The sequence below is a fragment of the Callithrix jacchus genome, chromosome 5 (genome assembly GCF_049354715.1).
Source record: "Callithrix jacchus isolate 240 chromosome 5, calJac240_pri, whole genome shotgun sequence".
In the NCBI taxonomy this organism is placed as follows: domain Eukaryota; kingdom Metazoa; phylum Chordata; class Mammalia; order Primates; family Cebidae; genus Callithrix; species Callithrix jacchus.
This window is the reverse complement of record NC_133506.1, coordinates 124,487,094-124,512,592: the sequence shown is the minus strand read 5'-3', so window position 1 is coordinate 124,512,592 and position 25,499 is coordinate 124,487,094. Positions and strand designations below refer to the sequence as shown.

Below are 25,499 nucleotides of genomic sequence, written 5' to 3'. Positions count from 1 at the left end.
TCAAAAGACAGCCTTTTGAGAGTTGGTTGTGTAGAGTTGTCTCTTTGCCAAGAACAACAAGCTTCAGTGCCCTTGCTTTGATTTGTTCCTCACTGGCAGTCTCAGTGGCAAACCTCTAGCGGGCACCTGCTCTGCCCTGGCCTCTGTGTCAGGCGCCCTCGGCCTGTGGTAATCACCTGGAAAAGTGCCACGATTAATAATACACGAGATGGTCTCCCCCTCGGCCTGTCCTCCTAACGTAGCCCCGCGCTCATAGTGGGTGTTCAGAAATATTCACTGCCACCAGGCGTGGTGGCTCACACCTGTAATCCCAGCACTTTGGGAAGCTGAGGCAGGCAGATGGCTTGAGTCCAGGAGTTCAAAACCAGCATGGGCAACATGGTGAAACGCCATCTCTACCAAAAACAAATACAAAAATTAGCCAGGTGTGGTGGCACGCATATGTAGTCCTAGCTACTCAGGAGGCTAAGGTAGGAGGATCACCTGAGCCTGGAGAGGCTGAAGCTGTAGTGAGCCATGATCACACCACCACTCCAGCCTGGGCAACAGAGTGAGACCCTTTCTCAAAAAAAAAAAAAAAAAAAAAATGTTCCCTGCATTGAATTGAAAAGTGCTCTACCAGGCACCTTGACTCATACCTGTAATCCCAATACTTTGGGAAGCCAAGGAGGGAGAATGGCTTGAGCTCAGGAGTTGGAGACCAGCTTGAGCAACATGGTGAAACCCCATCCTTACAAAAAATATGTATGTATAAATTAGCCGGGCGTGGTGGCACATACCTTGCAGTCCCAGCTACTTGGGAGGCAGAGGTGGGAGGATCACCTGAGCCTGGGAAGGTCAAGGCTGCAGTGAGCTGGGATCACACCATCACACTGCAGCCCGGGCAACAGAGTGACACCCTATCTCAAAAAAGAAAAGAAAAAACAAATGAAAAGTGCTCATGCCTTCTGCGAACAAGCACAGACTGAGCTCTCTTGCTGTGACCAGAGCACAAGCTGCCACTGCCCCTCACCTGTGGTCACTCTCCTTGCTTCCATGTCCTTACCTGAGTGCACTGGGAAGAGCAGAGGACCAATCTTTGTATAGTCATTGTAAGAGGAAGGAGCCATTTTGAAGGTGTGTGACTGCCCCTGGTGGTTTCAGGTCACTTTAGGTCATCTGGCCCAGCAGCATGTGGGTAGGTCCACAATTTAAACACACAAAGTTGGTGGGCAGATCACCTGAGGTCGGGAATTCAAGACCAGCCTGGCCAACATGGTGAAACCCCATCTCTACTAAAAATACAAAAAATTAGCCAGGTGCAGTGGTGGGCATCTGTAGTCCCAGCTTCTCGGGAGGCTGAGGCAGGAGAATCACTTGAACCTGGGAGGTGGATCTTGCTACTACACTCCAGCCTAGGTGACAGTGCAAGACCCTGTATCAAAAATAAATAAATAACCAGACATGGTGGCTCATGCCTGTAATCCCAGCACTTTGGGAGGCTGAGGCAGGCAGATCACCTGAGGTCAGGAGTTCGAGACCAGCCTGACCAACATGGAGAAAACTTGTCTCTACTAAAAATATAAAATTAGCCAGGCATGGTGGTGCATACCTGTAATCCCAGCTACTCGGGAGGCTGAGGCAGGAGAATCACTTGAACCCGAGAGGTGGAGGTTGCGGTGAGCCAAGATTGTGCCATCGCACTCCAGCCTGAGCAACAAGAGCGAAACTCCATCTCAAATAAATAAATAAATAAATAACCAATCAACCCACCCACAGAGCTGAGCCCAAGCTTCCTCGTGCTTTTCCTTTGGAAAGTGTCCTAGATATATGATGATTTCTTTTTTCTTTCACCCCCTCTTGTCACAAGTAGCTTGCTTGGCTCAGGAACAGAAGAGAATAAAAATGACCTCAGACCTTCCTTACCTCAGTCTTACGCAGCAACTGTAGCCAGACCAAGTGCATCTTCAGCCTCTACGGTGCCAGGTGGGTGGAGACGGGGCCAGAGCATCTCCAACAGTGACCCTGCTCTCCTTCTCCCTTCACTGTGACCTGGGGGTGGAGCGCTCTCCTTGAATTTTTCATTTCCTCACAGGTGAGGCCATGGTAATAGCTTCAAACTTGGGACCCTCACCCTGGCAAGGCATCGCACAAGATCGTCTTTTTCCTAACAAGTGGTGTTAACCCTTTGCCTCTTCAAAAATTCCAATGAGACTAGGCACAGTGGCTCATGCCTGTAATCCCAGCACTTTGGGAGACTGAGGTGGGCTGATCACTTGAAGTCAGGAGTTTGAGACCAGGCTGGCCAACATGGTGAAACCCCATGTTTACTAAAAAAAAAAAAAAAAAATAGCTAGGCATGTTGGTACACACCTGTAATCCCAGTACTCAGCAGGCGAAGGCAGGAGAATAGCTTGAACCAGGGAGGCGGAGACTGCAGTGAGCTGAGATCACACCACTACACTCCAGCCTGGATGACAGAGTGAGACTCTGTCTCAAAAAATAAAAATAAAAACTAAACAAAAAATTCCAAAGAGCCTGTAGTCCCAGGCACTCAGGAAGCTGAGACAGGAGCATTCCTTAAGCTTAGGGGTTTGAGACCAGCCTGGGCAACATAATGAGATCCTCCCCGCCAAAAAACGAAATTCAAAGAGGTGGGATATTTCAGGCATCTGAAGAGGAAAGGCAGGTCAGGCTTAAAGATGGCAGGTGTGAGGACTGTGACTTGTTTAGGCACAGTCCCTCCAGGGGAAAGACAGACAGCCTCCCTGCTTCCTCTGCCCCTTTTATGAGTCCCCTGCCCCGCCAGGTCATGGCATAAAAGCAGATCCCCAGGCTTGTTTCATGTGTCTTTCTTGGTTTCCAGGTTATTCCGAGGATGGTGGGGCCCTGCGAGGAGAAGTTATTCCTGAACATGAGTTTGCAACGGGACCAGTGTGTCTTGATGATGAGAATGAATTCCCTCCTGTGAGCATTAGGAACCCATAACCGGGTGGTTCAGTCTGTGTGATTAGAAGGAAACGCTAGCCTCATACGAGAGGCGGAGTCCCTTTCCCTGTTTTCTAGTCTATAACAACTAATCCTCTGCTCTAGTATTCAGAAAACCGTAAGATGTTTGTTATACTGTGTGCTTCAAATCCTGCAGACCAGCCTTTAGGTGCCGAGCTAAACCCTGACAGCATTAGAGTCACTGAATACTAATCCAGGGAGTCTTGGTGGCCTCCTCTCCAGCCAGAGGCCTGGGATCACTTCCTTTGCTTCTGTAGCACTGACTTTGCTGCCTGGTAGGCAGGAACATGTGCCTTATGTAACACTTATTTTCCTGAGGCTTCTATGGATGCTTTTGCAGAATGCTGCCTTCCTTGTGCTGGAGGGGATGGTTTCAGAGGGCTGTGCTGTGTGTTCAGGACTCTGAGCTGAGTTGCTGCGCTCTGTGGGCGAGCTTGACCCTCACCTGCAGCTCTGGCTGGGCAGACCTGCACCTCTCCAGCAGCTGCAGACACTCATTAAGAAACAACTGGCGGGGGTGCCGGGCACCCTGGTTCACACCTGTAATCCTAGTACTTTGAGAGGCTGAGGCGGGCAGATCATGAGGTCAGGAGTTCGAGACCAGCCTGGCCAATATGGAAATCCCCGTCTCTACTAAAAATACAAAAATTAGCCAGGTGTGGTGGCACGTGCCTGTAGTCCTGTAGTACCAGCTACTTGGGAGTCTGAGGTAGAAGAATTGATTGAATCTAGGAGGGGGAATTTGCAGCGAGCTAAGATCATGCCACTGCACTCCACCTTGGACAACAAGAGCGAAACTCTGCGTCTCAAAAAAAAAAAAAAAAGAAAAAAGAAAAGAAAGAAAGAAAGACAACTGGCTGAGCGCAGTGGCTCATGCCTATAATCCCAGCACTTTGGGAGGCCAAGGCTGGAGGATTGCTTGAGCCCAGGCAGGAGTTAGATACCAGCCTGGACAACATGACAAAACTCCATCTCCACCAAAAAAAAAAAAAAAAAAAAAAAAGCAAATCAGCCAGCATGGTGGCGTGTGTGTAGTCCCAGCTACTCAGGAGGCTGAGATGGTAGGATCACCTGAGCCTGGGAGGTCGAGGCTACAGTGAGCTATAATTGTGCCACTGCACTGCAGCCTGGGTGAAAGAGTGAGACCCTATCTCAAAAAGAAAAGAAAAACAATTGTGTGCTCTGTGGAGGGTGTGACGTACAGGGTGAGAGCTTACCCAAGCACCTTTAGCTAGGTTTCCCAGCAACATGCTCAGGCTGTTCCCACAGCTAGGGCCCTTGGGACTGGCTGGGTGCTGGGTGTGGCTTCTTCCAGCACCTGCAACTAAAAAGATTCTCTCCTGGGTGGCTTCCAGGGCTTCCTTAACTTCTGATTCTCCAAGCTCCCATCTGGAATAACACACAGACCGTCCTTGGGAGCTTCCATCAGAAAGCATCCCCGACAGTCAACCTGAAATCATTTCGATATAGAAGTAGTGATTTGTTTTGTTTTTGAGATGGAGTCTTGCTCTGTCACCCAGGCTGGAGTGCAGTGGTGTGATCTCAGCTCACTGCAACCTCCATCTCCTGTGTTCAAGCGATTGCCCTGCCTCAGCCTCCAGAGTAACTGGGACTATAGGTGTGCACCACCACACCCAACTAATATTTTGTATTTTTAGTAGAGACAGATTTTTCACCATGTTGGTCATGCTGGTCTCGAACTCCTGACCTCAAGTGATCCACCTGCCTCGGTCTCCTCTAATCTCAGCAGGCCTCCTGTAATCTCGGCCTGTTGGGATTACAGGCGTGAGCCACCACGCCCAGCCGGAAGTAGTGTTTGGGCCAAGACTTGAAATATCAACTCCTAGAGCCAGAGAGGAGCTGCCATTTGGGCACTGAAGCAATGCCCAGGAGGCTTAATTATGGAAATTTCTCCTGCTCATTGTTATGTGTCAGTTGAGATTCCAATTGTAAAAGGATGGAGTGCAGGTCTTGCTTCTTTCTCCCACAGATCTGTGGAACCATCTAGTGAGCAAATTTGGCTTAGGAAACAAAGCTGCGGTGGGGGCCCTCCGTGCAGGGCCGAGAGGTGTTTGCGATTTCCCACAATGGCTCTGTGGATCATAGCTTGAGCTTTTACATTTCTGGCTTTCAATAGGCAGGTTGTCAGAGACATGGCCGGCAAGTGAAGTTTCTACTGCAGTGGCAGAGAGCAGTTGTTCCTAAAAATACTAATTATAGGCCGGGCGCGGTGGCTCACGCCTGTAATCCCAGCACTTTGGGAAGCCGAGGCGGGTGGATCACGAGGTCAAGAGATGGAGACCATCCTTGTCAACATGGTGAAACCCCGTCTCTACTAAAAATACAAAAAATTAGCTGGGCATGGTGGCGCGTGCCTGTAATCCCAGCTACTCAGGAGGCTGAGGCAGGAGAATTGCCTGAGCCCAGGAGGCGGAGATTGCGGTGAGCCGGGATCGCGCCATTGCACTCCAGCCTGGGTAACAAGAGCGAAACTCCATCTCAAAAATAATAATAATTATTATTATTATAGGCTGGGTGCAGTGGCTCATGCCTGTAATCCCAGTACTTTGGAAGGCCAAGGCAGGATCATGAGATCAGGAGATCGAGACCATTCTGGCTGACATGGTGAAACCCCATCTCTACTAAAAATACAAATAATTAGTCAGGCTTGGTGGTACGTGTCTGTAGTACCAGCTACTCAGGAGGCTGAGATAGGAGAATCGCTTGAACCTGGGAGGCAGAGATTGCAGTGAGCCAAGATTGTGCCACTGCACTCCAGCCTGGGCAACAGAGTGAGACTCCATCTCAAAAAAAAATACACACACACACACACGTATGTATATATATATATATATACACACACATACATACATACATACATACACTAATTATAAACTTCAAAACATCTGTTGGCATGCTTCCTAACTATAAACCAGTTGTTTTGCCTTTGGGTTCTCATAGCCCCAGCTGGCCTTAAAGGGAGTTTTCCTGTACCCTCAAAAGGCAGTGGTTATTTACTTGAAGTTGAGTCTTCCAGGAACCAGGGCACTCTAGGTCAGACACTGTGGGGACAAATGTGACTATTCTACTCTGTCAGGGTTTGGAGCATCCAGACACTCACTAGGTTCCATTTCACAAACTTTGGTAAAAGTCTGTGACTACTATAAAAGATTATTAGATTCTTAATTGTTCTTAATTCTTAATCACAGCAAACCCTGCAACCTCTTATATTTACAGAATTGGGATACTTTGGATATTGGCAGTTAGGAGGTAGTCCCTTGCCAAAGAAAACGTGTATCAAATAATAGGTACCTTGTGTAGATTGTCTGTTTGGGGTAAAAAGGAAAAGGGGAGGCACTTAATTAAAGAACTAGTGTGAAAGTTTGCCCTGAGGCATGTGTGCCCATTTGGTGCCAGGAAGCTGGGCATGAGAGTTGTTTCTTATCCCTCCGATGGACCAAATGAGTGAAAGCTGGTTGAAATTGCATCAGGAATTCTTATTTATACACAAGAAATACTTCCTGCCCGTGAGTGGTCACCAAACAAGGTCCCTAGAATGCGTGTTATATCCTCGTGAGTGTCAGGCAGCCACTGTGTGCAGGGCTGGGTGTCATGGCAGCCACCAACCTGTCAGCTTGCCCTCCAGCCTGCAGGTAGATGGTGATAGCAGGCAAGCTTCTCCTTCTCACCATGTAAGGACCAGAGGCATGTGTGCTCCTAGGGTGTTCTGTCAACATGGACCATCTCAGTCATGCCTGAATTGACAGAAATGTCCAATGAGGGATACTGGAGAACTTCCTCTTTGTCTTTACTCTAGATTGTCATGCTGCTGCCTTAAGAATGCAGGCCAGGCCAGGCACGGTGGCTCACGCCTGTAATCCCAGCACTGTGGGAGGCCAAGGCAGGCGGATCACGAGGTCAGGAGTTTGAGATCAGCCTGGCCAACATGGTGAAACTCCATCTCTACTAAAGATACAAAAAATTAGCAAGGCATGATGGTATGCACCTGTAATCCCAGGTACTCAGGAGGCTTAGGCAGGAGAGTTGTTGTCATCACTAGTGATCTTTTTAGAACATATACTGACATTTCCCTGCATAGGCTCATGCTTGCCTTCTTGGGACTTTCTTTTGCTCCGAGAGCAATGAAAGAAAAGAGACCTGATCATTTCTGGTACCTTAGAAAGCTGTTAGATTCAGAAGGATGAGAAGCTTTTGTTTCAGGAACAAGCCAACCTGTACAAGTCTGTGTATTTTGTGAGACTAGTCCCAGTCTTGTGAGCAAGAGTAAGAAAATAAGGCCCAAGGGTATAAACTGAGTTTTTGGGGTTTTTTTTGAGACAGAATCTCACTGTCCTTCAGGCTGGAGTGTGTTGGCACAATCTCCGCTCACTGCAACCTCCACCTCCCAGGTTCAAGTGATTCTCCTGTCTTAGCTTCCCAAGTAGCTGGGATTTCAGGCATGCCACCATGCCCAGCTAATTTTTGTATTTTTAGTAGAGACATGGTTTCACTATGTTGGCCAGGCTGGTCTCAAACTCCTTACCTCAGGTGATCTGCCCACCTCAGCCTCCTAAAGTGCTGTGATTACAGGCATGAGGCTGAACTTTTTTTTTTGAGGTGGAGACTCACTATCTCCAGGCTGGAGTACAGTGACATGATCTCAGCTCACTGCAACCTCCACCTCCCAGGTTCAAGCGATTCTCCTGCCTCAGCCTCCTAAGTATCTGGGACTACAGGCTTGCACTGCCATGCCTAGCTAATTTTTGTATTTTTAGTAGTAGATGTGGTTTCACCATGTTGGCCAGGATGGTCTCTATCTCTTGACCTCGTGTTCCACCTGTCTTGGCCTCCCAAAGTGCTGGGATTACAGGCATGAGACACCATGACCAACCTAAACTGACTTTTTAATAGTGATTGAGCAGTCCATGTTTACAAGTAAGATAAGCCTTTAAAAAATTTATACATATAAATACACACACTCACACAGACATTTTTGTACAGTCAGTATTTTCTAGAAATGTGTCATACTTGTCTAAACCTAAAGAAGCTGCATGAGTGTTCTGTGGCCATGAGCGAGGTCAGACAGAAAAACTTGGCAGTGCCCAGCCTCCCCCTGCTCACTTGACATGGGCACAGACCTGTTGATAATGCACCTGCCTACCAGCCTCTTTCTGAGAAGGTAAGGCCATTCTGTTTTGATTTTGGTAGATAATCTTGTGCCGTGGAAATCAGAAGGGCAAAACGAAGCAGTCATGATGAGAAGCACACCTCAGAAATCAGGACATCCCCTATCAGGTGGTTTTGGAGAAAAGAAGGAAGGTGGAAGAATGGAGTGCAATTGTGTGAGCAGAAAGGGGGGCAGGAATCCCGGGTGCTACACTGCTTAAACCACAGGACGTGGTTAACTCCTCACCAAGCTTCCCACAACCCTGGTTGCCAGTGGGCATGGGAGATATCGTATATACATTATGCTATCTTAATATGTTCCAACCACAGTGTAAATGCTGATTAACCATATTGGTATATAACCGGAATTTTATATTAAAAGGGGCCTCCTTTTTAAATATATGCCATGTAAAGAATGTACTTATAGGAACATATCTTTGAATTGTATTTTGTGTATATTACATACTTAGAGAGACTATTTTAGCCAAGCAAAGTCTTTATTTTGCTGTGACTGAAATCATTTATTACTTGGGAGTCCCATTTTGGACACTAATAATAAAATCATGGCAATGCATTTTTGAGGTTTTTACATTTTATTTTATTTCCTCATGGTTTTAGGGATCAGGAAGAACTCTTTAACATCTTTTAAATGCAATATTTTCACCCTTAGAAGGAGAAGAGACGGATCGGGCCACAGTCTTATCCATGGACTCGTCTGCTCTGAGATCTGGAAAAAGGCCTAACTTTGTCTGGTCTAAATCTATGCTCTTCAAGGCATTGTTTGCTAGAAATGTAAGATCTCAGGCTCCACTTGAGACCTACTGAGACAGAATCTGGATTCTTATAAGATCCCAGCTGATTTGTTTGCATATTAAAGATGGAAACCAATGAGTACACTGGTTTGCGGAAGGAAAAAAATATAGAGATGCTCTGTCCCAGATACTAATTAGAATGGATTCATGCCAAAACGACCAGAGAAACAAGGAAACTGAAATGTATTGAATATCTGCTCTATGTCAGGTAACACACCAGGCATTTTCACATATGCCTTTATTTAACTCTCAAAATGAACTTGTAAGTAAGTTAGGTTAAATAATTGCCCAAGTTCTACAGCCGGAGCTGGCACCTGGGTCTGACTCCAAAGCCCATATGCTTCCCATTAGGGCACACTCCCTGCCCAGAGCCAGTGCAGTTCAGCTGCTCCCTCAGGCTGGCGTGGAGGAGAGACACAATACTGAAGGGATACGTAAGGTGGTGCATGCAAAACTAAATTCCAAGACTAAACTAAAGTGTGTGTTTGTAAAGAGGGTAAAAATTGGAAGCAAACTTGCCTGTCGAATTTCCAGATATTCCTCCTTATGGAATAACAATTGGTCTGTTATGTGGCTTGGCAGCGGCAGGCAATATGGTAGGGATTACAGCAGGGCGTTACTGAAGGGTCTAGAGTGTAGTCTGCTCTGGAGATGCTGTCATTGGCAATGTCTTGAAGGATGTCTGCAAGAACCTTTCTGACCTTGGGCAGCACAGCCCGGTACTCTGTACCACCTCTTTCTAGAGGCATTGCTTCGGCGATATCGTCTTCCAGGTTGAAAATAAGAGGAAACTTATGCTGCATCTCAGGCCCGGTGCTCCCATCACATGCTCTGGCTCCACCTAGAGAGGGAATGACAACAAACACCTCACTAACCCTGACAGTTACCCAATGTTGTAAAGACGAGAGCTGCAGGTGATTATACATTAATTCAAACGTACCAGATAACCAAATGTTCCAGTGATGGCTCTCTCTGTCAAAGAAATTACCTTGAGAATCTATTTGCTCCTTCCAATGATGATCATGTGGTCAAAAATGTTTTGTTTTATTTTCATTTCTGTTTCTGTTTTTGTTTTTTGAGCCAGGATCTGGCTCTGTTGCCCAGGCTGGAGTGTAGTAGCATGATCCTAGCTCACTGCAGCCTCAACCTTTTTAAGCTCAAGCAATCCTCCCACCTCAGCCTCCCAAGTAGCTGAGGCTACAGGAATGCACCACCATGACCAGCTTTTTTTTTTTGGAGACAGGGTCTATGTTGCTCAAGCTGGTCTCGAACTCCTGGCCTCAAGAAATCCTCCTGTCCCAGCCTCCCAAAACGCTGGGGTTGTCAGCAGGAGCCACTGCGCCCAAAGTGAAATAATTTGGAACTTCTCCTTGGGCTTGCCTTCAGAGCCAGTAGAATACTCATTCAAGTATCAATATTGACACAAAATCAGGATGTAATTTTTTAAAGTATTTTTAACTCCTGCCCTTTAGGAGTAAATGTGATTTTTTTGAAAATCGATTTGTTGAATACCAATTGGTGAATCAAGTGGAAAGGCAGGTAAGTAATTTCACTTTGGGTTGAAGATGACAGTCTTACATGTATTCAAATCTGGCTATGAAAGCCATCCAAAAGAGGAAGTACAAAAATGTTTGGAATGATAGCAGCTTCCTTGGCTCTTTATGATTCCAAGGACTTTTTTATTTTTCTCTTTTGCCTTTGCTATACAAAAAGTAAGTTAAGGTATCTGATGGAAATAAATATAACATAATTAAATAAACAAAGGGAATAAAGGCAAAAGATACCCCTCAGAAATACAAGCGTTCCTAAACACTGACCTTGCTTCTGAGCGTATCAGTAGCCAAACATTAATGAAACAGAAACTTAATTGCTCAGGAGAAGCAGAGCTTTTTCTGGCACTAAGATGGGAGAGAAATTCTTCCAGGGAGCCCTGTAGGATGGAATGCTCAATTGCATTCTTGTGAAAAATAAAACTGAGATTAGGATGGTTCTACTGATGACTTCTTATCACATCCTTTACTATACGATGAGAGCAGGTGCCAACATGCAACTCAGTACAAGGAAATCTATAGGGGCAAAGCCGTACAACCTAAGGATTCAGCCTTCTGGTCCAATGTGGCCAGAAATAAAATTTGAAATATTTAGGAGAATGAGTAGATCTCAAAGCCTTTAGACAACCCTCTATTACTGGTTTCCCTCCTGTGACTGAGAGTCCAGTTGACCAGTAGAGATTAATAGTTGTTATCTTTGCCTAGAGTTTGAAGTAGAATTTGATTATTCTTCATTGCCAGGAAAGGGCAGTGACATGAGCTTTAACAACAGTTCATGGTAGGAGTACAGACTGCGTCCTATGACTGAGGGATCTGCCTCAGATCAAGGGGAAAATCTGGAAGACTCGTCTAACAAAGTGTAAAACTAAGGCTTTATAAGTTGAAGGGGATTGACTCCTAATGAACTGCCAGTGAAAACAAAAATCAACATCTCAGATAACAGAAATCGGAATCACTATAATGCTTCACCAACAATGTTCAGTTTACAATTTTTAATGACAAATAAACAGGAGACTCCCAGTTTCTAGTCTAGCATGTAAGGAGGTTGACAGTCATCACTCCATTCTAACAACAAGTAAAAAGCTGAACAAACTAAAAAATCAACAATTATTAGGTCTTTCAGAGAGGTGAGGTCACAGGGCAAACTACTGGCTCCGAAGTTAGAGAGACAGGCAGATAGAATCACAACTTTCCAGAGCAGAAACCCACAAGCAGAAACCTCTGGGGAACCAGTGCCAGGAGTAAGGAAAACCTGCACTGTAATTGACAAAGTGCTGGAAGCTCAGGGTGGACAAGTGTGAGAGAGAAAAAAAACCCAGTAGGACCCAGTTATCAAGCCCCGCCCCAGCATAAACACACACACTTTTGTGAAATCTTACCTCCAGGAGCTCAACCAAGTTCTTACAGTAAATATTGGAGAAAAATCCCTTCATCCTTTCAAGAAGGGTAGGATAAAAGTAATTTTTAAATATACCAAAACGTTCTATTCTTCTTAATAAGGCTTGCCCTCAGGAGAAACTCTTTTACCAGAGCTTACATTGCATAGGTTTTTCTCACAGCCTAACTGACCAAAGGGAAGGGAAATACCCAGCTCTAGCCACTCTAGCTGTTCCACCTAAGGGGAAGGAAGGGGCAGACTAAGAAGCACTTGTGAAGTTCACAGTCCAAAGACACAGGCTCACTAAAAGACTGAGACTTAATAATAACCTACCCAAGTGAGAAGGAACCAGAAAACCAACTCTGGTAATATGATAAAACAAGGCTCTTTAACACTCCCCCAAAAATCACACCAGCTCACCAGCAGTGATCCAAACCAAGAAAAAAAAAAAAAAAACCCTGATTTACTTGAAAAAGAATTCAGGAGGTTAGTTATTAAGCTAATTGGGGAGGCACCAGAGAAAGGTGAAGCCCAATGCAAGAAAATCCAAAAAACAATACAAGAAGTGAAGGGAGAAATATTCAAGGAAATTGACAGCTTAAAGAAAAAACACTTAAAACTTCAGGAAACATTGGACATACTTATAAAAGTGCATCATGCTGTGGAAAGTCTCAGCAATAGAACGAAACAAGCAGAAGAAAGAAATTCAGAGCTTGAAGACAGGTGTTCGAATTAACCCAATCCAACAAAGAGTAAGAAAATATGAACAAAGCCTCCAAGGAGGCTGGGATTATGCTAAACAACCAAACTTAAGAATAATCAGTGTTCCTGAGGAAGAAGAGAAATCTAAAGGTTTGGAAACTATATTGGGGGAATAATTGAGGAAAACTTTCCTGGCCTTACTAGAGACCTAGACATCCAAATACGAGAAGCACAAAGAACACCTGGGAAATTCATTGCAAAAAGCATCACCAGGTAACCTATAAAGGAAACCCTAATACAAAAATATGAGGTAGCCTATAAAGGAAAACCTATCAGTATTAACAGCAGATACTCCACAAGCTAGAAGGGATTGGGGCCATATCTTCAGCCTCCTCAAACAGAACAATTATCAGTCAAGAATTTTGTATCCAGTGAAACTAAGCATCATATACGAAGGAAAGATACAGTCTTTTTCAGACAAACAAATGCTGAGAAAATTCACCACTACCAAGCCACCACTATAAGAACTGCTCAAAGGAGCTCTAAATCTTAAATCAAATCCTGGAAACACATTAAAACAGAACCTCTTTAAGGCATAAATCTCACAGGACCTATTAAAACACACACACACACACACACACAATTTGAAAAGCAGAAACAAAAAACCAAGGTACACAGGCAACAAATAGCACAAGGAATGGAATGTACCTCACATCTCGATACTAACATTGAATGTACATGGTCTAAATGCTCCACTTAAAAGATACAGAACTGCAGAATGGATAAGAATTCACCAACCAACTATCTGCTGCCTTCAGGAGACTCACCTAACACATAAGGACTCACATACACTTAAAGTAAAGGGGCAGGAAAAGGCATTTCACGCAAACAGACACCAAAAGCAAGGAGGGAGCTATTCTTACATCAGACAAAACAAACTTCCAAAGCAACAGCAGTTAAAAAAGACAAAGAGAGACACTATATAATGGTAAAAGGCCTCGTCCAACAGGAAAACATCACAATCCTAAGCATATATTCACCTAACACTGGAGCTCCCAAATTTATAAAACAGTTACTCATAGACGTTAAGAAATGAGATAGACAGCAACACAATAATAGTGGGGGACTTCAGTACTCCACTGACAGCACTAGACAGGTCATCAAGACAGAAAGTCAACAAAGAAACAATGGATTTAAACTATACCTGGGTACAGATGGACTTAACAGATATATACAGAACATCCCATCCAACAACTGCAGAATACACATTCTATTAAAGAGTGCATGTAACTTTCTCCAAGATAGACCATATCATAGGTCACAAAGTGAGCCTCAATAGATTTAAGAAAATTGAAATTATATTAAGCACCTTCTCAGACCACAGTAGAATAAAACTGGAAATCTATTCCAAAGGAGCATTCAAAACCATGCAAATACATAGAAGTTATATATCCTTCTTTTGAATGATCATTGGGTCAAAAACAAAATCAAGATGGAAATTTAAAAATTCTTTAAACTGAATCACAATAGTGACACAACCTATCAAAACCTCTGGGATACAGCAAAGGAGGTGCTAAGAGGCAAGTTCATATCCCTAAACACCTACATCAAAAAGACTGAAGAACACAAACTGACATTCTAAGGTCATGCCTCAATGAACTAGAGAAACAAACCAAACCAAACCCAGCAGGCAAAAGGAAATAACCAAGATCAGAGCAGAACTAAATAAAATTGAAACAAAAATAAATAAATAAAAGATAAATGAAACAAAAAGCTGGTTCTTGGAAAACATAAGTAAAATTAATAGACTGTTTACCAAGATTAACCAAGAAAAGAAGGGAGAAAATCCAAATAACCTCAATAAGAAACCAAACAGAAGATATTACAACAGACACCGCAGAAATACAAAAATCATTCAAGGCTACTATGAACAACACCTTTGCGCATTTAAACTAGAAAACCTAGAAGAGATGGATACATTCCTGAAAAATACAACTTCTCGCTTAAATCAGGAAGAATTAGATACTCTGAACAGACCAATAACAAACAACAAGATTAAAAAATTACCAACAAAAAAAGTCTAGGACCAGACAGATCCATAGAAGAATTCTACCAGACATTCAAAGAAGAATTGGTACCAACCCTTTTGACACCAAAACAGGATAGTACTGGTGTAAAAATAGGCACGTAGACCACTGGAACAGAATATAGGACACAGAAATAAGCCCAAATACTTACAGCCAATTGATCTTCAACAAAGCAAACAAAAACATAAAGTGGGGAAAGGATGCCATTTTCAACAAATGGTGCTGGGATAATTGGCTAGCCACATGTAGGAGAATGGAACTGAATCCTCATCTTTCACCTTATACAAAAATCAACCAAGATGGAGGAGGAACTTAAATCCCAGACCTGAAACTATAAAAATTCTAGAAGATCATACTGAAAAAACACTTCTAGAAATTGACTTAGGCAAAGATTTCATGAACAAGAATCCAAAAGCAAATACAATAAGAACAAAGATAAATAGCTGGAACTTAATTAAACTAGAGGGCTTTTGCAGGGCAAAAGGAACAGTCAGCAGAGTAAACAGTCCACAGAGTGGGAGAAAATCTTCACAATCTACACATCTGACAAAGGACTAATATCCAGAACCTACAATGAACTCAAACAAATCAGCAAGAAAAGAATCCCATCAAAAAGTAGGCTAAGCATGTGAACAGACAATCATCAAAAGAAGACATATAAATGGACAAGAAACATGAAAAAATACTCAACATCACTAATGATCAGGGAAATGCAAATCAAAACCACAATGTGATAACACCTCATTCCTGCAAGGATGGTCATAATCAAAAAATCAAAAAACAGTAGATGTTGGCATGGATGCAGTAAACAGAGAACACTTCTATACTGCTGGTGGGAGTATAAACTAGTATAACCACTATGGAAAACAGTATGGAGATTCCTTAAAAAACTAAAAGTATCCCAGCACTTTGGGAGGCCGAGGCAAGGGGATCACGAGGTCAAGAGATTGAGACCATTCTGGTCAACATGGTGAAACCCAGTCTCTACTAAAAATACAAAAAATTAGCTGGGCATGGTGGCACATGCCTGTAATCCCAGCTACTCAGGAGGCTGAGGCAGGAGAATTGCCTGAACCCAGGAGGCGGAGGTTGTGGTGAGCCGAGATCGCACCATTGCACTCCAGCCTGGGTAACAAGAGTGAAACTCCGTCTCAAAAAAAAAAAACTAAAAGTGGAACTACCATTTGATCTAGCAATTCCACTGCTGGGTATCTACCCAGAGGAAAAGAATTCATTATATGAAAAACATACTTGCACACACATATTTATAGCAGCACAATTTGCAACTGCAAAATTATGGAACCAACCCAAATGCTCATCAGTCAACAAGGTGGATAAAGACACTGTGGTATATATATATTATATACACAATGGAATACTACTCAGCCATAAAAAGGAACGAATCAACAGCATTTGAAGCAACCTGGATGAGACTGGAGACTCTGATTCCAAGTGAAGTAACTCAGGAATGGAAAACCAAACATCATATATTCTCACCGATATGTGAGGGCTAAGCTATGAGGAGGATGCAAAAACGTAAGAATGACACAATGGACTTTGAGGATTTGGAGGTAGGGTGGGAAGGGGGCAAAGGATGAAAGACTACAAATAGGGTGCAGTGTACACTGCTTGGGTGATGGGTGCAACAAATTTTCACAAATCACCACTAAAGAACTTACTCATGTAACTGAATACCATGTGTACCCCAATAACCCATGAAAAAAATAAAGTGAAACAGTAGAAAAATATTTTCCATGCAAATAATAATCAAAAGCAAGAGTGGCTATCCTAATCTCATACAAAATGGACATTAAATTTTTAAAAGGTTATAAGAGACAAAGAGAAGGACATAACATATTAATAAAAGTTTCAATGCCATTTTTGCCATTTCTGTTCCACATAGTACTGGACATTCCTGACAGAGCAATTAGGCAAGCAAAAGAAATAAAAAGCATCCAAATTGGAATGGAAGAAGTAAAATGGCCTCCTTCAGAGATGATAAAATCTTATATGAAGAAAACCTAAAGATTCCACATAAAAGCAAAACCAATAAAGGAATTCAGCAAAATAGCAGGATTGAAATTCAAAACACAAAACCAGTTAGATTTCTACACAATAATAGTGAACAATCTGAAAAAGAAAATTGCAAAAACAATTTCATTTACAATGGCACCAAAAAGAATAAAATAGAAATTAACACCAAAAAATGAAAGTCTTGTATAATGAAAACCATAAAATATACTGAAAGAAATTAAGGAAGACATAAATAAATGGTTACATCCCATGTTCATGGATTGAAAGACTTAATATTGTTAAAATGTCAATACTACCCACAGTAATTTACCTACAATCCTTATCAAAATCCCAATGATGTTTTTGGCAGAAATAGAAAAATCCATCCTAAAATTCACATGGAATCTCAAAGGACCCAGAACAGTCAAAACAGTCTTAAAAAATAAAAATTTTTGAAAAGGCCCAAAACTGGAGGATTCAAACTTCCTGATTTCAAAACTACAACAAGCCTACAGTAATCAAAACAGTGTGGTACTAGCAGAAGGATAGACATATAGCTAATGGAAAAGAATAGACAGTGGAAATTATCCCTCACATGTATGATCAAATGATTTTTAACAAGGGTGCCAAGAGCATTCAATGGGGAAAGGACAGTCTTTCAACAAATGAACGGTGCTGGGAAAACTAGATGTCAACATGTAAAACAATGAAGTTGGACCCTTCCCGTATGCCACATACAAAAATTAACTGGAAATGGATCCAAAATCTAAATATAAGACCTAAAATACTAACAATCTTTTTAAAAATAAGACAAAATCTTCTTTGTCTTATAAGACAACACTGAGTTTGGCAAATCATTTCACAGATGAATTCAATCAAACATGAAAGGAATAATACTGATGTTACACAAACCCTTTCAGAAAACAGAGAAGGGAATATTTTTGAACTCGTTTTATAAGGCCAGAAAAATCCTGATCCCAAACCTTGACACAGACAAGGAAAATGATAGATAAAGTCTTAGAAAATCAAATCCAGCAAGATATAAAAAGTGCAATACATCATGGCTAAATGGGATTTATCTAGATATACAAAGTTGGCTTAACAGTTGAAAATCAATCAATACAAAAAGAAAAAGACAAAAATAAGCAATGGAACTCACACCATTAAAAGAGTACATATACAGGTATCTACACTTATAAAACCTCACCAAATTACACATTTTATATCTGGGGCCTCTCAATATGTGTACAGGTTGCCTTAACTGCTTTTTTTTTTTTTTTTTTCTGGAGACGGAGTCTTACTCTGTTGCCCAGGCTGGAGTGTAGCATGCAGTGGTGCAATCTTGGCTCACTGCAACCTCCGCCTCCTGGGTTCAAACAATTCTCCTGCCTCAGCCTCCTGAGTAACCAAGACTATAGGCATGTGCCACCACACCTGGCTAATTTTTTATTTTTAGTAGAGATGAAGTTTTACCATGTTGGCCAGGCTGGTCTCAAACTCCTGACCTCGGAGATCCACTCACCTTAACCTCCCAGAGTGCTGAGATTACAGGCGTGAGCCATCACAGCTGCCTTATGTTCTTTTTAAAATGAAAAACAGTAAGGTACCTTAATTCCAGGCTACATGTCAAAACGGACTGGTTGTCTTTCTAAGGCCACTCCCAGTGTGTTACCATAACATGATATCCTCGTCATAGAAGCACACATCTTTCTCCAATCTAATGTGGTAGATGTCAATTCATCTAGCTTATCCAAAAGCAGTTATGAGTAACTGGGATGCAAATGTTAGAAGCAAGAAGAAGAGGGAATCAGAACATACCACTGTTTCATCCTACTCCCAGTTTTCACTGATGGATTAAAAGTTTAGTGCTCCCTATCCAGACTCTCTTGGGAGTTTGGTGACTCCTTAGAAAAGCAGACCTCCTCTGGGTGCTATAATTCCTATTTGATTGTGATCATTTTAAACAGCCCTATTACTTCATAGTAACATGTATGATTCCAACATTGTGCTGCCAAGGGCTTTCTGGCAGGACTACTCCTTGTGAAATTAACTCAGCCTGGAAGTCCCATACCTCTTAGATAATGTAATATAAGCATTCTAATCTAGAAACTTTTCATCTGAAAACATAACAAATATCTGACTGTTTTGAGTTTTAGGTTTTAGAGAATCAAATATTTTTGTGACATTTTTAACACCCTTCAAGTCATGTTTTGTTTTTATGCCACGTTTTATTCAGGATCACTTATTTACACCCAGAGAAAATAATTTTTTTATTATCTAATTCTTTGAAAAGCTACAACATGAAACAACTGAATCAAGTTGGAATCTGCATTAGGTCACAGGTTTTCCTTTTTTTTAGTTTTTGTTTTTCATTCATTAAAAAAAACTGTAGCTAAGCACTTCAAGACAACAAAGATTAAAGCACTGAAAGTTCTCAATCTCGAAAGCTTAAAACTGGCACAGGAAATAACACATGTACCTAAATGACTGGCGTGTGTAGCAGACAGGGAGATAACAGAGCTCTCCAGGATTCCTCGCCAGCTGGGAAGATGAGAGAATTTTGTGAAAGTGACATTTGACTTGGGCCTTAAAAGCTGAAAGGGGGTTGGGAGTGGTGGCTCATGCCTGTAATCCCAGCACTTTGGGAGGCTGAGGCAGGTGGATCATGAGGCCAGGAGTTCAAGATGATTCTGGCCAACATGGTGAAACCCCTCTCTACTAACATACAAAAAATTATCTGGGTATGGTGGTGTGCACCTGTAATTTCAGCTACTCAGTAGCCTGAGGCAGAGGAATTGCTTGAATCGGGAGGCGGAGGTTGCGGTGAGCCGAGATTGCGTCATTGCACTCCAGCCTGGCAACAGAGCAAGATTCCATCTTAAAAAAAAAAAAAAAAAAAAAGCTGAAGGGGATTTAAATATGGAGACCAAGAAAGAGGAGACTTGTTTGTGGAAAACTAAGGCTGGAAAGACAGAAGGACTCTGGAGTGAGAGTCTGAATTCAGTTGGCAGCAAGAAGCCATCGGAGGACCCTGAGGACAATCCTGATCCAGTGTGACACTTATAAATACACATCTAAGATATGGATAGTCACAGTGAACCAAGAAGCAGAGAGACTTCTGTCGGTTTGCTAACTAGTCCTCTACAGTCTATTTTCTAAAACAGTCTATTGTCAAGTAAATTATACTTAATCTCTAGGTTTCCATTTAATATTCATCCAAACTGGCATTTAAAGCATAATAATGGGAAATACTCTCTGTGTGAAAAGGAGCTAAATAAATGTGTTGAGAGCTCCCAGATCACTAGAATGTCAGGTGAACAGCACAAAGTCCTTATTTGCATATGGAGGATCCAGAGAGCCTGTGCAGGGGTCCTGGGTTTGGGGGAGACACTGTCAAGAGGTGCTGAGAACGCCCTGAAAGGAGGGCAGCTCACACTCATTCCCAGAGGCCTGGGTGAGAGTCCGCAGGGTCCCCGTGCAGGTGTGCACATGGGAGGCAGGGCTAGGTGGCCCCTCACTCACCGGTAATGTAGAAGGCCTTGTAACGCTCCAGACGGACAGTCTGCAGGGCTCCAAACTCTCCAGCTGCCCCACTGTTGGGGTGGAACAGCACCTGGGAAAGAGTGGCAGAGCTTACTAATAGAAAAATTGGGGGAGCTCGGTAGCTCACACCTGTAATCCCAACACCTTGGGAGGTTGAGGCAGGAGGATCGCTTGAGCCCAGGAGTTTGAAACCAACCTGGGCAACACAGCAAGACCCTTCTCTACAAAAAAATACAACAATTAACCAGGCATTGTGGTGCACACCTGTGGTTCCAGCTACTCGGAGGCTGTGAGAGGATTGCTGGAGCCTGGGAGGTCAAGGCTGCAGTGAGCTATGATCCCACCACTGCACTCCAGACTGGATGACAGAGCCAGACCCTGTCTCAAAAAAACAAAACAAAACAAAATAAAACATGCTAGATGATGCTGAATGCTCCCTGGAAAATATTACTGGCTTTCTTAGGGTCTGTTTTCCCTATCTCTGTACCCCAACACACACTGACAGACACAAGCCTGGAGTCCACACCAGCCAACCCCAGGGAGCCTGTGAAGTTATTTTGCTGGTTAACTGATGGGAGTGGGTTACAAATCTGGAAGAGTAGGCAAAAGGTCTCACTAGGTAGGTCAGATTTCTAGGCCTGAAACCTGCTATGTAATTTGCAAAGTCCACTGCAAAATGCAAATCAGGGATACCTTATACATGAACTTAAAATATCATGATGACCATAGCAGAGCTTAAAATCAAGTGCAGCATCTCTACAAGTGCAGGGCTCTGTGTGGTGCACAGGTCACAAACCTACAAGGCCACCCTGCCTGAGTTCCAACCCCTTAGCGTCAGGATGGGCCTTCGGGACTTACTTGTTTTACAAATATTTCCAGGGATTCTGATGCAGGTGACCCTCAAATCTCTGGGAAGCAAGGCTTCTTTAGCATCAAGTCAATTTTCCAATTCTCTCTTGAGCAGGGATGGTACAAAAGGCGGCATCCTTGATTTCCCCAGAACCAGGCACAGCCCCTCTGGACACAGATGCCCACAGCTCTGACTCAATCCGACTATATTTGGACTGAGGAAATCTTTCCTCATCAGGTCATAGATAAAAGAATTACCCTACAGAATGGAAACACCTAATTCAGGGTTCTCAAGGGAAGGATGTAAAAGAAAATAAAAGGCCAGCATCCTTGGTAGGTTGGTGGGTCTGGGCTAAAAGCATGACATTGCCTTGGTCTGAATCATAACCATATATATGGCTGGAAAGGCACTTACATGATTCAAAGTTTCCATGGGACTTAAAAAAAAAAAAAAAACGAGAAACATCTGTTGGAGCAGTAAACAGCTGTACCCCCGAGTTTCACAACTCTGAGAGGATGCCGCTGAGGTGGATCTCCTCCCCACACCTGCTGCTTCCAGGTTCTCATGACAATCCCTGCACATACCCAGGGCGTGCGTGATGACAGCAGGTTCCTTCCAAACAGGAAAAGAAGTCATAATTGAAAACCCTCACTTCTTCCATCCCTGCAGAAAGCCAAGCCTCTTCACCGCAGGAGACTGTTCTGTTTCCTTCTTGAGACAGCAGGAAGTGGGAGACTTGGAAAATCTATTGTCAACTGATACACGATGCACTCGGACACGCAGAAGATGGGAGTGAAGGCTTGCTGCTTCAAGTCATTCACAGTACTTGGGTCGCAATCACAGAAACTCCACGAGGGTGGGCTGCTCTGTTCCCACTATTTATGTGGCATTACCAGAGGCAACTTCCCAAATCCAAGAGGAAGCAATGCTGTGGGATGGCTCATTCTAAGAAACATAGAGGGCCTTTGGACAACTTGTCTATGCATTTTTTTTTTCATTTGAGCAGACCCATTATGGCTTTCTTATTTATATCAACATAGGAAGGAAATTGTCAAAAGTACATATGAATCACAGCTCTCCAGATGCCTGGTTCAGATTTCAAAGACGACTTTATTTTATGCAAACTTGTTTTGCCTTCCTGGTTGCCTTTCTTGCTCTATTTTATCTTCTTGTTCTTTTTAAGCACAAATGTTCCCTTACTTTAGGTCCTAGAGGGTGCTGATATAGCATCCCCTGAAGGTGGGCTTCTTCACCATTCAGGTAGGGATGCACAGCCCCCTAAGGGGGCAGATGGGGTGGTCAGTAGTTTGCCACCCACTCCAGATAACATCTCTCGCCACTAGGGGCCTCCCTAAGAGAAGCGATACGCATTCTGGACGTGACAAGGCAGCTTCTTTCCTCAATGTACGGCCTCCAGGGGTGTGCCAAGCATTTGATGAGTGACAGCAGCCCCACACAGTGTTGGGCTAGGCAGATGCAGAGCTATTGGGGAAAACGTTCCTTCGTGGACAATTTCTGGACCTGACCATGATAACCTGGGGCTAAGGTACAGCCTGAGCAGTGGTGATGTTACAACCTTCAGCTGCCATGTGGGAGTCCAGAAAGCACAAAGTGGAACATTTGGTTCTAGGCTGTGCAGATCTCATCTCTCTCCTGGTGACCTTCACTGCCTATATGCAGACATATCAAGATCAGAAGCAGGAGGTTGGGCTGATGCAAGAACACGCAGCATGGTGTCAGCTGCCGTGGTTTTGAACATCACAGACACAATGTCCCTAGAGGCTGATGAAGTGGGTTGTGAGAACACCATCCAGTGGGAACTGGTAGCTCATTACTTGCGCAACACCTCTCAACTCTCTTGCTTCTCTGCTTAACTCTTGGCTACTTGGTTTGCAATAGGGAAGAACCCAATTGCTAAGATGCACTGACATATTGTTTTCAGCTAAATATCCAGGAGTTACCTTGAACTTCTAGAACTGAAACTGTTTCTAAACTAACTCATATTGGAATCCTTGTAAGCCCAGGATGTATCTGAGAGTGAACACAAATTGTGCTTATTTAAAATTACATATGTATACACGTATGCATGTGTATAGACACACACATCTGTGTACATGTTTGCATGCATGCAGACATATGTATGTGTGTATATAGATATATGCATGCATATACATATGTATACATGTGCATAGGGATGAGTATAAATATATGCATATATCTCTATGTATATGCCTGGACATATACATATGTACACATGTACGTGTGTATGCAAGCGTATACATATATATGCATTGAAATGCATATGCATACATATGTACACATGTATAGTGTTTGAACATAAACATGTATATATGTTCAGGTATATAGACACATGCATATGCAAACTTATGTATGCATGCATAAGCACATATATGCATACATATTTATACATGCATGTATACAGACATGTACATGCATACATGTGTATACATGCATGGTATACAAACATACATATGCAGGCTGGGCACAGTGGTTCACACCTGTAATCCCAGCACTTTCGGAGGCTGAGGTGGGCAGATTACCTGAGGTCAGGAGTTTGAGACCAGTCTGGCCAACATGGTGAAACCTCATCTCTACTAAAAACACAAAAATTAACCGGGCATAGTGGCGCCATGCCTGTAATCCCAGCTACCCAGGAGGCTGAGGCAGGAGAATCGCTTGAACCCAGGAGGTGGAGGTTGCAGTGAGCCAAGATCGTGCCACTGCGCTCTAGCCTGGGAGACAAAGTGAGACTCCATCACAAAAAAATAAAATAAAACATGCATAGGCATACACATGTCTAGAATATGTATGCATATGTATGATCCACATGTATAGACACATCCACACATGTCTGTACATGTGTGTGTGTATATATGTATGTATGTATAGCATGTGTGTGTGTATATCATTCCTCATATTCTTATCTTCTGGTATCCCCTATAACTACTCCAAATTTGAGACAATTTAATCTTATTTCTTTAGGTCTATTACTGTGCTTCAATAGAGAGGACTGACCAGAGAAAGCCAAACCAAATTCAGGTCCAGCAACTACCCATGTTGTCCTCAAACTTCAGAGTCTTCTCTCGGGTGCCTTTACTGACACTGCAGGCATGCTCTGGGAGGCAGGGTGCCAGCCCCATCTGCTCTTAACCTTGAAGATACCATCAGCTGCTTCCCATAAGCAGTAAGTGTGGCTGTTTCTTTCTGGGCCATGGGGTGTGGTCAGGGAGCAAGTCAGTCCTGACTCCAACTGCATTAACCACGCCATCATACATCCCCATGACGACGCTGTGACTTGTATCTGGTTTCCCAATCTGGTTCCTGCGCATAACCCTGCTGGGCACTAGTTAGGCTGGGGTCTCTGTGAGCCTGCATAAAACTATAGTTAGAGCAAGAGCAGAGCTCTCCTGTTTGAGAAAGGAAGTTAGCACACGAAGGAGCTGGCAGGCAGTACCAACAACGTCAAGGAGACCACAGTCCTTGAAGCACTTCCTGGTGACCCCAATTATTCCTAGCAGCCATGGTAATAAACACTCCGGAGCACCTCTCCAGTGACGTCTGTGACAACCCTCCAGGGTCACATACTGCTAACTTCCAACCTCAAGGCGGAAACCATCTTCCTGCTTGCTGCTCCTGCTTAGGGAGAGGGGCTAGGCCTGGAAGGGTCTGCAGCTCTAGCGGGCAGATATTCTGGGGAGAAGCAGGACTTCAGAAGACCTCTCGGGCCTCATCTGATAACCCCTAAAAACTGCATTTATGTACACAGAGGCACCAATGGCCCACAGAGGACCCATGTTCTGGTTTGCTGGGGGAGGCTGGGTGGGAAGAACAGCTTCAGTAACGACCAGCCACAGGACACTTGTGTACATTTGAGTCACTTCCATGTGACCCTTAGCAAAGATATAAATAGACCCTTTGATGTGTGGGTCCCTCACCAAGAAGTCATGCATTTGCAGGGCATTGCAGAGGGGACTCGCTGCTCCTTTGGCCTCCTTGACTCTTCCTGCTTCCTCTTCCATTTGGGGAAAGGAAAACACAGGGAAATGACAAGGAAAGACCATGAGGCCTGACATTTCCTGGCTATCACTGCCAATGAGTGCTTCAGAGTGCAAAGAGGGGACATTGGGGAGATGAGGCTGGTAAGTGGAAGCCCAAAGCCATTGTCACGGACTGCTTGGTCAAGAACAGGCTGCAGGTCAGGCATGGTGGCTCATACCTGTAATCCCAGCACTTTGGGAGGCCAAGGTGGGTGGATCACTTGAGATTGGGAGTTCGAGACCAGCCTGGTCAACATGGTGAAACCCCATCTCTGTTAAAAATACAAAAATTAGCCAAGCATGGTGGCATGGGCCTGTAATCCCAGCTACTCGGGAGGCTGAAGCAGGAGAA

The 25,499-nt window shown here is 43.5% G+C and overlaps 2 protein-coding genes across 17 annotated transcripts in view; one reads left to right on the top strand and one right to left on the bottom strand.

The window, feature by feature from the left end:
- The window catches only part of WIPI1 (WD repeat domain, phosphoinositide interacting 1), a 37,656-nt gene extending 28,928 nt beyond the window's left edge, over nucleotides 1-8,728 (top strand). For 4 of the 5 annotated variants that reach the window (XM_054256416.2, XM_035301631.3, XM_008997643.5 and 1 more), the window contains 3 exons: nucleotides 1,853-1,965; nucleotides 2,846-2,946; nucleotides 8,197-8,728. In XM_054256416.2, the coding sequence (XP_054112391.1) occupies nucleotides 1,853-1,965; nucleotides 2,846-2,946; nucleotides 8,197-8,244 (262 nt within the window). In that variant the 3' untranslated portion in view covers nucleotides 8,245-8,728. The remainder of the gene's footprint in view (nucleotides 1-1,852; nucleotides 1,966-2,845; nucleotides 2,947-8,196) is intronic. The other variant, XM_078374505.1, reaches the window with a different exon arrangement.
- Nucleotides 8,729-25,499, bottom strand: part of ARSG (arylsulfatase G) — a 145,641-nt gene continuing 128,870 nt past the window's right edge. For all 12 annotated transcript variants that reach the window (XM_078374498.1, XM_017972759.4, XM_017972757.4 and 9 more), the window contains 2 exons: nucleotides 20,219-20,309; nucleotides 8,729-9,807 (listed from right to left, as the gene is read on the bottom strand). In XM_078374498.1, coding sequence (XP_078230624.1) covers nucleotides 9,533-9,807; nucleotides 20,219-20,309 — 366 coding nt within the window. In that variant the 3' untranslated portion in view covers nucleotides 8,729-9,532. The remainder of the gene's footprint in view (nucleotides 9,808-20,218; nucleotides 20,310-25,499) is intronic.